At 36.1% G+C, this 15,874-nt stretch overlaps 1 protein-coding gene across 2 annotated transcripts in view; it reads right to left on the bottom strand.

Annotated features, from left to right (window-relative positions):
- Positions 1-11,391, bottom strand: part of LOC106067481 (uncharacterized) — an 84,336-nt gene extending 72,945 nt beyond the window's left edge. For both annotated transcript variants that reach the window (XM_056004556.1, XM_056004557.1), the window contains exons 1-2: positions 11,244-11,391; positions 4,451-4,702 (exon numbers count right to left, since the gene is read on the bottom strand). In XM_056004556.1, the coding sequence (XP_055860531.1) occupies positions 4,451-4,579 (129 nt within the window). In that variant the 5' untranslated portion in view covers positions 4,580-4,702; positions 11,244-11,391. The remainder of the gene's footprint in view (positions 1-4,450; positions 4,703-11,243) is intronic.
- Between the last annotated feature and the right edge of the window lie 4,483 nt (positions 11,392-15,874).

The raw sequence follows: 15,874 nt of genomic DNA, 5'->3' as shown, positions 1-15,874 counted from the left end.
CATTATGCTCTATATAACTCTATGGTCTATGGGCAGTAGTTTCAGGGATCAGATAGCATCAAGTCAAGATCCTCAGTTTGATATGTAGATAAAACTTGAATTGATGTTTAAATTTACACAGATGAATGTCTAAATAATTTTTATAATTGTTATAATTATGGGCCTATTTATGGAATATTTCGCTGATGGATTACGATCCGAAATTAAGAGGTAGTCTTTGGTTCTAACTCGTCCTCACACATCCATCACTTTTGTGGCATTCCTTTAGTCAAAACATTGCCTATATAATAGAGCGGATTCATTGAATTAAGAAATTAAGACGTACTTTCACTTTCAATCTGTTTCCTGTCGAAGTCACATGACTTTTTACATAGGAAAAAAGAATTCCAACAAGGAATGAGAGTCATATTGTTTTTAGAGTAAATTATATACATCAAACTATTTCAAGGTTTTATTTCGGATCTTCCTTCAGAATTGAGGATTTTTACCTCTTAGTCCGAACTTCTCGCAGGATCGCGGGGTATGGCTGCGGACTGGGATCAAACCCGGGACCATTGAGATGACAGTTAAATGCGTGTACCATACGACCAGGAAGCCATCCAGTACTCAAATATGTTTAACATTTTCCTGCAGCTGTTTCAACAAACAATCTGACAGCACCATCTGGTGTACAAATTAAATAATTCAAAGAAAAGAGTAAACCTGTTCAAGTCTCGAGGGACGCAATGTTTTTGTATGGCTCTGTAGAGTCGTCTGCTTCTTGTATTGGGCGTCTACTTCCTGTATCCTTGAAACATAGTTCAAATTTTCAAATTGTTGTTTTGTAGCGGTTAAGTTAATGGCAGCTGTTCTTTGTAACCGTTAAGATAATGGCAGCTGTTCTTGTAGACGTTAAGATAATGGCGGCTGTTCTTGTAGACGTTAAGATAATGGCGGCTGTTCTTGTAGACGTTAAGATAATGGCGGCTGTTCTTGTAGACGTTAAGATAATGGCGGCTGTTCTTGTAACCGTTAAGATAATGGCGGCTGTTCTTGTAGACGTTAAGATAATGGCGGCTGTTCTTGTAGACGTTAAGATAATGGCGGCTGTTCTTGTAGACGTTAAGATAATGGCGGCTGTTCTTGTAGACGTTAAGATAATGGCGGCTGTTCTTGTAGACGTTAAGATAATGGCGGCTGTTCTTGTAACCGTTAAGATAATGGCGGCTGTTCTTGTAGACGTTAAGATAATGGCGGCTGTTCTTGTAGACGTTAAGATAATGGCGGCTGTTCTTGTAGACGTTAAGATAATGGCGGCTGTTCTTGTAACCGTTAAGATAATGGCGGCTGTTCTTGTAGACGTTAAGATAATGGCGGCTGTTCTTGTAGACGTTAAGATAATGGCGGCTGTTCTTGTAGACGTTAAGATAATGGCGGCTTTTCTTGTAGACGTTAAGATAATGGCGGCTGTTCTTGTAGACGTTAAGATAATGGCGGCTGTTCTTGTAGACGTTAAGATAATGGCGGCTGTTCTTGTAGACGTTAAGATAATGGCGGCTGTTCTTGTAGACGTTAAGATAATGGCGGCTATTCTTGTAACCGTTAAGATAATGGCGGCTGTTCTTGTAGCCGCTAGAAATGATTGCGGTCATTGCAGTGGTAGCATCAAATATCGGGTAGCACTAATAATTCACGCAAGAAATAAAGGTTATTTTTTCTAGCTGATAGGAATAACTACAGTGATGTCTATACACCTCAAACCGCACTTGGTTAATGTAGGTGTAGCGTTATACTTTAAATTTGTCAAGATTTATTTAAGTAATTATCTCCCATACCCCAACGCACCCTCACACAAACTCTGTCATATTTAATTTGATTTCTTTTTTAATCTTGTAAATTTGTGAAAATTGAGAAAAATGTTTGTTTTTTAAGTTGTCATAGAAAAAAAATATTTCAATCCAGTTTTTAAAGTTATCGATTAGATCTAAGCAAATATTTTGGATTGGAAAATCTTAACGCGATAATTAAGTAAAGGAAAAAAAAAACAACAGCCAGCAACACAAAATCTCAACCAATTAAATCTATAAGGGGAAACAATTTTCAGTATTTAAAATAGTGCAAGTTGTCTGCGCTTGTATAATCTTATTTCCTGTCCAGCCCCATGCATAATGTTCAATCTAACAGGCTCTTGAGTTGACAGGAATTGAAAGAATACGCAGAGGTGGCGATAAAATGGAGGGGAAAAAATACATTTGCTTACGTAAATAAATATATTGGATGAAGGGAAGTGGTGAAATGGAAAAAAAGGTCCGCATGTGTTTGTGTATGTGTTTGTGTATGTGTATGTGTTTGTGTATGTGTTTGTGTATGTGTTCCTGTTTATGTTTGAGTATGACAAAGAGAGAGACAGAACGAGAGAGAGAGAGCGAGATAGATAGACCGAGTGAGAGAGATAGAGAGCGAGAACGAGATAGATAGACCGAGTGAGAGAGATAGAGAGAGAGACAGAACGAGAAAGAGAGAGAGAGAGAGCGAGATAGATAGAACGAGTGAGAGAGATAGAGAGAGAGACAGAAAGAGAGAGAGAGAGAGCGACATTGATAGAACGAGTGAGAGATAGAGAGAGAGACAGAACGAGAGAGAGAGAGATGGAAAAAGAGAGTTGACAAGTGTGAGGTAGAAATAGTCAAAAAAAAAAAGAAGAGAAAGAAAGAGAGAAATGAAGTAAGAAATAGAGAGATAAAGAGAGAGAGAAAAAGTGAGACAAAAAAAAAGAGAGAAAAAGAACGAGTGACATAAAGAACAAGAGATAGAGAGAGACAGAATGAAACAGGAAACAAAGAGATTGAGAGAGAAAGAGAGCAATACAAAGATATATTTTTTAAAAAGTGAACGACATATGAACATCCTACTACTACACAGGGATTATCAGCACGCCGAGAGAAAGCTTCATGTCAAGTTGGTAATTCTAAATATAGCCACTTGAAACGGGATCCCTCGCAACGCTAAAGACTTGCCTACAACTTTATTTACATTTGTGTACATTATCTCCTCATGTTCATGTATCTAGATCTACTTCTCGTTTGATGTAGGAATGCAAACCATTTGCAACTTTACAATCAGCCTGTCGTACTTTAACGTAATATTAGATTGGTATGATTAAGTTGAGTAAGTATGGCTGGTATTGAAATGGTATGATAGTTTCGAATCGGAATAATTGTGTTGAATTAATACGATCTTTATGGATTGGTATGATTGCGCTGAATTTGTATAGTCAATATTGAATTGGTATAATAGTTTTGAATTGGTATGATTGTGTTGGATTATTATGATTGATATTGAATTCGGTATGATAGTTTTGGATTAGTATGCGTGTGTTGACTTGGTGATATTGAATTAATATATCGGTTTTGAATTGGCATGACTGTATTGAATGTTTATGTTTATGATTGATAGATACATAGGATTGGTACGTTTGTATTGAATTAAGATTAAGCCAGACTAGATTAAGATTGTATGTATTGATTCAATATTATCTGATGTTAATATTGTATGAAATTTCTTTTTAACAAAGTATTTCAACAAAACTACTTGTACAAAATATATCCGTAAAGCCCGCCATCATTCATTTTACGTCTCGGAAGATAACTCTTTCTCCTTGCAACTTCTTGTGTGACTAAAGAGGCCAATCCTTGATACACAGCTGCGGTCACAGGTTGGGGATATGTAATCACCAGGCGCCGTTGCATTTTCACTCTTCTTTCTACTACTGTTGTTTATAACCTTTGCAATCAGGGACACTTCCTTTACGCTCGCTCTCCATGAGGATCCATCCAGTGCCACTTTTTCACAGCTATTAAGCTACAATGACATTTCTAGCTTTATCTAAGTCTTTTGTTCAGTGTTTCCCAAACTTTTTCCTTAACGGAACACTTGGCACATTTAGTATTTAGCGGAACACTTTGCTTCTTTTTTTTCAGAGATATTAATTCACGTGTTGGCCTATTAGTTAATTATTCCAGTAGTTCGTTGAACACCTCGCGGAACACTAGGGTTCCACGGAACATAGTTTGGGAAGCACTGCTCTAGGTTAACGAATGAAGGCATCTTTTATTAAACCTTAGACCAACGAGCCAACCAAAACTCTGCTGATCAGCTTTACTAGGAAAACCCAATGGACCTCATTCACCAATCGTAAACAAACAACATTTAGCCACGTAATTCTATATAAATTCTATACAAATTATGTAATGGATAAAGTCTGTCACGTGATACGTATTTTTCATTGTTTTATCTATATTATGACGTGGCTAAATGTATTTACTTCAATTGGTGAATGAGGTCCATTCACACTCGGGGATAACCCTGCCGTCAGGGAAACAGAATTTGATTCTCTTCCAGGCTGAAATGGTTTATCTTCCCCTGAATTCTATCAGACGACACTTCTAGTCTACGTTATATAAACACTCACCCCTCGTCTGCTCCAGTAGAGTGGAGGGTCATCCTCGTACCACCGCCTCCAGTAGCCGGAACTGACGTTGACAATGGAGGCTAGGAAAATAAACATGGCGGTCAGCCGCACCATCCTTTGAGCTAACATGCTGTCGTTGTTGGAACCTTTGAGGATCTGTTGGCGCTCTTTTAACAAGAGATGTAACTCAAAGAGCGCCTACGACGTCACGATGCAGAATTTCGCTTCACAGGGGGAGGGTATGGTGTTGTACTGTTACCAACAACGAAAGAAAAAATACACAAAAATTGCATTAAATTATTTGTATTGTATTCATTAAGAAAAGCATCTTTTTAAATTTAAGCCTACCAGCTCATAATATATAGAACAATAAAAACAACACAAGACACAGAAATTTTACAAAGAGAATTAGATGAATGAGGTAGTTCCGTATTTCTGACCTACATTAACCCAAGTCACGTGATTGTAGGACAACAAAGAGGAGAATGACCTTGTCTTCCTATATTTCCATTGCTGTTGCTCCTCTATTTTTACGAAATTTTACATTTACAAACATTTTAAAATATACAGAGTACATCAACGAACTCCCTGAATGTTCAAATAATTATACGAATGTTTTCATAAAGGGCCAAGAACTGTTTAAGGATAGGTTTAAATTATCAATGATATTTCCTTTATAGTCCACAACAAGCGTCAACACATTGCCGATGATACACTCACATACAGATGTTTTTACAAACGTTCTTGTGAGATTTAAAAAAAAGGCTTGGTATAAACTACACAAAACACACACACACACACATATATATATATATTATATATATATATATATATATATATATTTATATTTAGAGACCTATATATGGGATAATATGAATATTAGTTGAAACTTTGTTATTTTCATAAACTTCAGCTATTTTGAAAGTAATGTATTTCATATTCCGCTAATTGTCAATACATTATGCACATCGATAACATTAAGGATTATTTTTTGTGTTGGATACATGATGTATCATTACAGTGATGCCCAACCTTATTCGCCCGGCGGGCCATTTTCATTTCCGACACTCTTGTCGCGGGCCACATCGTCGAATAGATGAAAAAAATGAAATAGAGAATAATTCCATTTTAAATAATTTTATTAGAAACCTGTAGCACTACTAGGCCAACTTACACACGTAGGGCGATTACGTAAGATCGGTCTCATTTGTTTTATTTCTGAAAGGTTTGTCTACTCAATGAAGTGATTGAAAACATTGGGATCGTCCTTAACACTTCATTTTTGGAAATTTGAAAAGTTTCATCAGGCAACACGGCGAAGAAATGAACTGTCTGCATCGCTCTAAATTTCTCAAACAGGGATGTCTGGCTTTGTAAGTCAATCAATTCCAGTTGCAGATCTAACGTAGTGATTCTCAGTGGCAATAGAAAACAGTTCAAATTCTGCTGCTCTGTCATTTAGTTTTGCAATGGGTTAACTGCTTTTTTTTTACCCAGGACTAATTCTTTCACCACTGCTAGAAAGCACTTTTTTACGCATCATTTCTGATAATTTGAGCAACTCTGTAACTTGTCCTTACCGTGGACTCATTTCACTCATTTTTTGTCCCTTTTAGTCTCGTCAGTCGCTTTACTCATTCAACTAGGCGTAGCTTAGCGATCTTTTTCTTGGCGGTTAAAACCAACAATGCCGCCATAATTTTTGTATGTTTTGATTTGCAAATGACTTTTTGTTATAAGTTTTAAAAACAGTAACATTTCTGAATCTTGTTGGCATATTAAGTTCCACAAAAGCAAAGATGTCTTCACTTTTTTCCCGGAAGTTTCTACATTCATTCCGTTCCTGTGGCTCTCTCATTTCATTAACGCTCAAATATTTTATATTAAATGGTACTACCATTCACTTTGATATCAAAAGAACCTTAAACAACTGTCAACACTTGTAACCCAAAATAAACGCCGAGTTCATTAAAAAAATAATAATAATATGACTTTAGAATGACGTAGATTAGGATGAAATCCATCCAAGAAAGAGTGAGAGTCCTAACGTAGAAAAATACATTTTTCAACCTTTTAAAAAAAATTCTTCACTTTGTGCCGAGGTTTAGGCGGGCCGGATGGAAGCACGTCGCGGGTCGGATCTGGCCCGTGGGCTGTAGTTTGGGCATCACTGTATTATTATGTTATTAAAAGTTCTATCATTTTTAAGAAATTCACAAAATGTTACATTAAAATTTCAAAAATGCGTCGACGAAACAGATCTAGATCCATTTTATTACTTAGAAACCAAATTTAACAATGAAAGGGCGGGGTAAGACACATTTGGCCTGTGTAACTGTAAGAGTAGATCTAGATTTATCCTTGACTATCAGATGTGTTATTTGTTCGCTAAACAACTCAAGCCTATTACGCACAAGGAAAACACATGGCAGTCTTTTTATCTTTTATAACAGCTAGTCGACATATCGACTACACACTAGCCTTAGAGCTATCTGACCAATACACACTGGTCTGCTGTCCAACTTTTAGTGTTCTACTCAAGTTCAAGCTTGTTTACTTTTGGGCAGAGAGGAAAAAGGGGGGGGGGGTGAAAGTGTTACTTTTTTTTCTAGGACTGGTTACCCGAATGCTAAGAACTGTAAGTGTAGTCATTCATTGTAGATCAAGAAATCTTGATCTCAGTATGGCAGATTATAGGCCAACGCTTCGGTACCTTCTATTAAAGGTTTAACTATTTGTTTTAGTTGAAGCTATTAAAAATATGTATCTCTAGATTCTCCTGTTATTAACAAATTATAGTTTAGCGTTAATGAGTAAATTGAAACCACTAAATATTGACTTAAAATTCAGATTCCCACAACAAACTAACTAAAACTAAGCACGGTGCGCGTTGTATACACACAACCACGTAACTCGGAGGGACTCCGGAACTACCTCATTACAAAAATGGGAATCAAATTGGAGCATGTCTTTCCACCCAGAAAAATGTTAGTTATTAAGAGTAACAAAAAAACTAAAACAAATTAATTCCACTTATCTTATTCATGGCAAACCAGTAACACAGACTAAAAAACGCAAAATACCAAGGTGTTATAATAAATGAAAAACTGCCATGGAATCCACATATTGATGAAACTATTTAAAAAATTAAACAAAGCATTAGGATTTATTAAAAGAAAGTTCTATAAATCAAATAAGAACATAAAACTAAAATGTTATTTAACCTTGGTTAGGCCAATAATAAAATATGCATCCTCTGTTTGGGACCCCTCAACTCAAGAAAACATCAAGAAACTGGAACAGACACAAAATAGAGCAGAGACTCATAACTAACGAATATTCACATTTGACTAGAGTGACACCTTTAGTACAATCACTAAATTTAGAAAGCCTTCAGGATAGAAGACTTAAAAGTAAAGTAGCGATTATACATAAAACACTGAACCAGAATCTTTAAACACAAAAACAAAATTTAATAAAATACTCAGAAAGACACAAAAATAAAGGTACAATCCTCGTCCCATATGCTAGGACAAATTTGTACAAAAGCTCCTCCTTCCCTAGTGCTATTAGAGCATGGAATGGGTTGCCTGAACTAGCCAGGAAAACCAGTGACTTGGCGGAGTTTAGGTCATTGGTTAATATGCATGACTAAATGCATGACGCGTATGACGTAATCATCTTTTTTGAAGTAACGTCTGTATTATATAAGAAGAAGAAGAAATATGATTTTAACCAAAGGAGTAAATAATGTAATTTTTTTAATCAGATGTAAATAGAAAGAAATACTGTAAGGAGAGCTGCTTGATTTGGAAACTACTGCGCAGTTCATCTCTTGTATTGGTCTAGTCATCTGAACGCTTTAACATAATGAGAACCATTGGGAAGAAGAAGAAAATCATATATATATTAGTTTGATCTCATGCATGAAACGAATATAAATGACTTTGATCTTATGCAGTGTTGCATGCCCAGCGGGGTTCTGGGTAGCACCCCGTCATTATCCTGGCGTCCACAATACACTTTTCCTAATTTGAAGAGCACAGATCTAATAAAATGTGCATTAACAAGCTTGGACTGACCTGTGAACGGCCTTCGTGTCAGTAATTGTGATTTTGTAACAGTGGCGTAGCTAGGGTGGAGGAGGGGAGGGGTCCAAATTCGAAAGTCAACCCGGCCCCACTTGAGGGGCCCCCAAATGAATGTTCTTGATATTTTTTTTATACATTAAATGTTAAGTAATACATCACTGCCATATAATCTTGCTATACACGTGGAATAAAAAATACTAGACATCATTGATCTAGATGATGTTATAGATGATGTTATAGATGATGTTATAGATGATGTTATAGATGATGTTATAGATGATGTTATAGATGATGTTATGGATGATGTTATAGATGATGTTATAGAGGATGTTATAGATGATGTTATAGAGGATGTTATAGATGATGTTATAGATGATGTTATAGAGGATGTTATAGTGGATGTTATAGAGGATGTTATAGATGATGTTATAGATGATGCTATAGATGATGCTATAGATGATGTTATAGAGGATGTTATAGATGATGTTATAGATGATGTTATAGATGATGTTATAGAGGATGTTATAGAGGATGTTATAGAGGATGTTATAGATGGTGTTATAGATGATGCTATAGATGATGCTATAGATGATGCTATAGAGGATGTTATAGATGATGTTATAGATGATGTTATAGATGATGCTATAGATGATGTTATAGATGATGTTATAGAGGATGTTATAGAGGATGTTATAGAGGATGTTATAGATGATGTTGTAGATGATGTTATAGATGATGCTATAGAGGATGTTATAGATGATGCTATACATGATGTTATAGATGATGTTATAGAGGATGTTATAGATGATGCTATAGATGATGCTATACATGATGTTATAGATGATGTTATAGAGGATGTTATAGATGATGCTATAGATGATGTTATAGATGATGTTATAGATGATGTTATAGATGATGTTATAGATGATGTTATAGATGATGTTATAGATGATGCTATAGATGATGCTATAGATGATGCTATAGATGATGTTATAGATGATGTTATAGATGATGCTATAGATGATGTTATAGATGATGTTATAGATGATGTTATAGATGATGCTATAGATGATGCTATAGATGATGCTATAGATGATGTTATAGATGGCCATTGCGCGACGTGAAGCGATATGAATTAAGATTTGTCACTTGTGCATTGTCTCGTCAATAAACAACGGCCTTACTCATTTAATGAGTCTTAATGTTTTTTTTTGTTTTTTTTTGGGGGGGGGGGGTAATTTTACTTATATACTGCACCAATTGGACTTCGGACATATATATTTGTAAGTACATGATCTCATGTCATGATGTCGAATGTCAAAATACAGGGGCCCCCTAAAAAGGTCAAGCCCCCGGGGCGTCCAAATCCCTAGCTACGCCACTGTAATAGGCTTGATGGTCGTAGCTCACCCTCGTGTTCAGCAAGTCGTCTTTGTTTTTTTTATTTATACCCAACCTAACGATGGCAGGTCATTTGGGAGAAATTCGACGTAAAAGAAAAATGTTGAAATGTTTTCTTTGAAAGAATGTTTTCGACCTTGTTGCAGACGACTCTCTGGAAACAGCTTGAAAAGTTATGCGCCGAAAGATGAAACGACGCTGCTGGTAAAATCATTGGCAAAAAACAAACCCCCATTTGGGCAGTTGTTTGAGACAAACATCTATAAAAAAGCTAACAAGATCCTCGAAATAAAGAATCATCCTTTGTGTCAGGATTTTGTGATTTTACCATCACAAAAGAGATACAAGACACCGATAGCAAAAACAAACAGACACAAACACTTATTTGTTCCCCTGGCAATCAAATCATTAAATAAGAACAATCTGGTATAAACTTTGTCACATGTAAATTATGAGTGAGTCTGGTGTGAATGTACACTTTGGTTTCTTATAGTTATAATGTTTTTTTGTTTGGTGTAATGCACAAATTGTAAGACAAATTTCCATACGGACAATAAAGACTATTATTATTATTATTATAAATTAAATGATTGAATAGAATAAATATTGGTATGTTGTTATACCAAGATGAGGATTGATGACCCCAATGCGATTATTAGGTCTATTAGAAGAGAAAGAAAGAAACAGAATGCACAGATAATGTACATAATACTCTGATCGTGAAGTTAAACAATTTCCAATTTTTTTTATCCAAATAATTTAATTTGATGCGCTTTAGAAAAAAATATTTATGTATAAGAGGAAGATATACAGTGTTGTTTTTTTTTATATATCAAATATGAGAAATGGTTTCCTTTGAGATGGACACAGGAAGACGTTTTTATTTTGAAGTTTTTTCTTCGTAACTTAACATTCAGAGTATAAATTGATCTCTGGGTCTTACACCCCCCCCCCACCCCTTCTACTTATCTCCACAAGATTATTTACTGATTTATACATTCTTGTCCATTTTTAACGTGCGCTAGTTCCTTGTATGGAAAATATCAAATTGGTAAAGACTCGTTTTTTTTCCTTGAGGTAATTTTGTTCGGCTAAAGTAGACTCTTTCGCCTATTTCATTATATAACTAATGTTTGATAATTTGTATAAGTTTTCATTCTTCTTATTATTATTTGAACAGTTAACAGCTTAGAACTAAGTTTTAAATTTTACAGCATCAAAAGCTTAAAAACACAAACTTTATTGTTAACAAAACAATGAACTAATGGTTTATAAAACTAATCATAAAAAAAGTTGCTTACTGCTTGAGTAACTTGGTCCTGTGTGACGTCAAGGGGCTCACCACTGAGACGAAGCGGGCCGCACGCTGCCACCAGTTACATTAAGCCACTGCGAGTTGGCACCATGGGCTTTTTATAAGCTGACGGCGGGAGAGAATCGACCCATGGAGCCATTTTTATATCAGCAGGAGCGACTTTGAATATTTTTTTTGCAAAGACTTGTCGCAATGACATAAGAATAAAGATCTATGACTTACGATTGCGAAAGTCAAAGTCGGATGCTACGAGGAGGCCAATGGGTAGGGTTTTTGCGGAGGCGCCTATCCTTTTCCGAAAGCTTTAATAAAAATCCACATTAATATTAAGCAGTGGCGTAGCCAGAGTACTATGCCAGAAGGAGAGAATTTAAAAATTCCCCAGGGCCCCCACTTGAGGGGGACCCAAATGAGTGTTTTTTTACATTAAATATTGAATATTAGGCAAAATGCAGGGACCCACAAAGAGGTATAGCCCCCCCTCGACCCCCAAATAATGGAAAATACATAGCTACGCCCCTGTCAAAGCATATTTTTATGAAGAAGTGAAGAAGTACTTGTATATGTATTAACTCTTTCACTCCTATTTGACGATACCAGCGTTGATTCCATCAGAATGTGGTAAACAATTACGGAGGCATAGAATTAAATTTTTTTTTTTCATGTAAAAATAATATATTTATATTTTTTTAGGTTAAACCTCTTGGTTGACGCACAGCCAAAAATTTAGTGCTGCATTTTTATATTACGAGCACGCCACAAGCTGAAACATTCATAACTGTGACAGCGTTGTCAACTGTCAAATTCAAAGTTTTGTCGATTAAAATGCGAAAAACAAATGTAAAAATGTAAAAGTGTCTGAGCCATCAAAAAAAAAAAAATTTCTTATTCTCAATTGTGAAGGCCCCCTTGTGCTAATATTTTTTAGTCCCCAGGTCTGCAGCCAAGCCCTCCCTTAAATCCTGGCTTCAATACCGAGGGGCCTAGAGTTCAAAACTCAGTGAAAATTAGGACTATGATTTTAAGGTGACGCTCCTGAGTGTACCTGATTCTTTGATTTTAAGATGACGCTCCTGAGTCCACCTAATTCTTTGATTTTTAGATGACGCTCCTGAGTCCACCTAATTCTTTGATTTTAAGGTGACGCTCCTGAGTCCACCTAGTTCTTTGATTTTAAGGTGACGCTCCTGAGTCCACCTAATTATGTCAACTTTTGACGAAGTTAAAGCGGTTTGTCTTTATACTGGACACCCTAGTCGGCCATAGAAACAAATGAGTTAGACCATGGGCGTAGCCAGGATTTTTTTCGGGGGGGGGGGGGGCTGAACACCCTTCACCCTCTGACTACGCCCATGAGATTGATACCATCCTCTCCATTATATCTCAAGGTTTGGTTTGAGAGAAGTACCCTACCCTTAACTATTATGCTTTCAATGGTAGCTATTCTCCACATTATGTTAGTCGACTAATTACGTGTATTATAACATGGAAAAGCTTTAAAGACCTGCTTACGCACCAACTTGCTTTAACTGCTATAGAAGAGAGCACCTGGTCCTAGGAGGGTTGAGAACGAGACAGCTTTAGATCACTTTCAAAGACCGCGGGAAACACATTTGAGGCCCCCCAAAAAAAAATCCGCTGCAGAGGACAGATGTAAATAATGAAAAGAAAATCATAATCGACCACCGGCGGACCATGGTTATGCCTGTGCTACACAACTGGGGCTGCGTAGCCAAGGGAAATTTAACAATCCTCATAAATCTACTTACATGATCTGATTCTTCGGAATCTGCTTGTTCTTCTCTGAGCCTCTCATCTACAGACAGTTGAAGCCGTCTCAACAAAACAGTGCTGAAAAATTTGCCCGAACAGAGAGTAATGCCCCTCCAGTTGTTGCAGTCTGCCAAGTTGCCTTTTTTGGAAGCTTTACAATCACTCCCTTTTGCCAGTCCTCGGGGACTTTTGAAGTTCGCCAACAGAGATTTAAGAGATCAGTCATTCTGTTAACAATTCACTGTCCCCCATATTTTAGCATTTCTGCTGATATCATGTCTAGCCCTGGTGCTTTGTTATTCTTTAACACTGCAATGGCCGTGCTAACCTCCTCAGCAGTTATTGAGTCTGTCTTGACCTTGAGATCATTGTCCGGAGAGGGGTCCTTGAATGTGTAAGTTAGGTCTGGCGACGGTTGGTTAAGGGTCTCTTTAAAGTGCTCTACCCATCTTGCATCCTGTTCTTCTTTCGTTAGCAAAGTTTTGCCTTTCTTGTCTTTTACCGGTGCTCCATGTCCACTCTTTGCTCCAGTGAGATCTAGGACAATACTATGGAGAGTTTTTGTGTCATTTCTGCTTGCAGCTGCTTGTGCCTCTTGACCCTTCTGCTCAATCAAGTCCCGTTTATCTCGCCGACAGCTTCTCTTTACTTTCAGATCTGCTTCCCTATAGGCTTCTTCCGCTAGGCTGCGATCCTGTGTTTCATGTTTCTGATCTCGTCTACGTTTGGCCTCTTTCCTCTCATCTATCAAGTGTGTGAACTGCATTTACATTTCAAGAGTAGAGAGTTATAAAGTCAAGTCCGTTAACAAGTCAGTAAAGTAATTAAGAACTGAGTTATTAAGAAGTCAGTAATTAAGAAGTCAGTAATTAAGAATTCAGTAATTAAGAAGTAAGTAATTAAGAAGTAAGTAATTAAGAAGTCAGTAATTAATAAGTCAGTTATTTGGAAGTCGGTTATTTAGAAGTCAGTTTTTAAGAAGTCAGCTATTAAAAAGTCAGTTTTTAAGAAGTCAGCTATTAAAAAGTCAGTTATTAAAAGGTCAGTTGTTATAAAGTCATCTATTAAAAATGTAAAATATAAAATATGTACTTGCAAGTTAGAAAACTAACCTAGCTGACTGCAGTCGCATGTGTATAATGTCTATGTTTATATTAATTTACAATTATATTGATTCATACATTTACATATTATTTTTTTACACCCCTAATGGAGGAATTACAAGAGTTGGCAATTTCTGAATCTAATTTTACGAATATTCCTTTTAATCCCCTTATTGTCACATTTGATCACGAATGTACAGTTGCACTTAATGTGAAATATCGAACTGTTTACACTTTAGTATAATGCTCCGGAACTATGGAGCTAGCTTACTAGTTGGTTGTTATTCATGTGACTTCTATCAAATTACAGTCAGTCAGCACCTTTGGTTACATTAGTTTATTTTCAAACAAAAGACAAATACTTGTTCACAGGTGTTTGTGGACCCTATTAATGTCAAGGTTAGCAGCAAAGTTTTTTTTTTAGTATGGAAATACAGCTTCTGGTTTCCATAAAACTCCCGTGGAAGAACTGACTGGAACTTCTCTTTCAGGTCAAAATTTCATTGAAGCAATGTCCTCTGGAGCTGAATCAGCTTCTGCACTAAATGGTGAGCTCAGTGTATTGAAAACTGGTTCTTAAAATTTGCTTTTAAATTCCACAATCAAGGAACCTTAATAAGTCTAGTACTTTTAACCATTTCCCTCTCAGCAAAGGAAAATCATAAAATCTATGTTCGCTTTCTTTCTTGGAGAAATGAGATAACTTTGTTTGGAAAGATTTCACATGTACATTTTTCTATTCAAAACGTGAAGTCTGTCTTCCACTCTTTATTAGAAATATGAGTAAAAAAGGTCACAGTCAATGTCCTTCAAGGAACCTAATAATTTCCTCCTTGAGATTCCATATTCTTCTCATTACCTTGCCCATGCTAAGTCAGCGGTTACTACTGTGGTACCAAACTTCGAAATGTTTTGTTTCCAAATCATCAAGTACATCTAGGAACTGCCTGTGGCTAAGATCAATTTCTATGTCAAGTTTGATCACCGAGATTAATGAGTCAATAATGTGTTTGATAATTAATGCAGCTTTGTGTAAACATTCTCATTTAGGGTTTATGGTTAGGATATTGTTCTTTAATTAAAGAAAAATAAATTTCTCAGTCAAAGCATGGGCTCAATCAGTTGTTATACTTGCCATCTTGTTCTAAGCCAACCTAACACTTTCAACACAGTTTCTCATAGCAGTCAATAAATACTACTTGAGTTTATTTCTTTGACTAAATTTGTGGAATTATTACCAATAAGAATAATCTTCGTTTACTTTAAACATTGAAGATTTTTTTAACCTCTTTATCATAAGTGGTAAAAATCAGAAGTTTCAATAAATTATATAGATATTTACAATTATTCATTTTAATATATTTGCATTTCGTATGAAAACTTTGTTGGCAAACCTATTTCTGTAGGTTTTCGAGGGTCAAATAAAACACTCCGGCTGGCCGCATGAGGCCCGTGTGACGTAATTTGCCCACCCCTGGTCTACGCAAATGAATAATTGTGCAAAGTTTTAATTTGATTTAAAAAATGGTGTGGAAATAAAATAACGATTACACACTTTTTACCAGACTGTCTGTTAATATAAGCTTTGTAAAAGCATGCATTTAAATAGAAACCAATAATAAAACAATTTTGAAGAAAACACTTCCTTCATCATGAAACTAATGGTGGCACATCACTTCACACTCTATCAATTTCTTGTAATCCTTCCAGATATTCTATCAACGGTCCAGCTGCCTGGTCT

Source organism: Biomphalaria glabrata, chromosome 11 (assembly GCF_947242115.1).
Source record: "Biomphalaria glabrata chromosome 11, xgBioGlab47.1, whole genome shotgun sequence".
NCBI classification, from domain to species: domain Eukaryota; kingdom Metazoa; phylum Mollusca; class Gastropoda; family Planorbidae; genus Biomphalaria; species Biomphalaria glabrata.
Note: the sequence above shows the minus strand (reverse complement) of the source record. Positions and strands in the feature narration are given on the sequence as shown.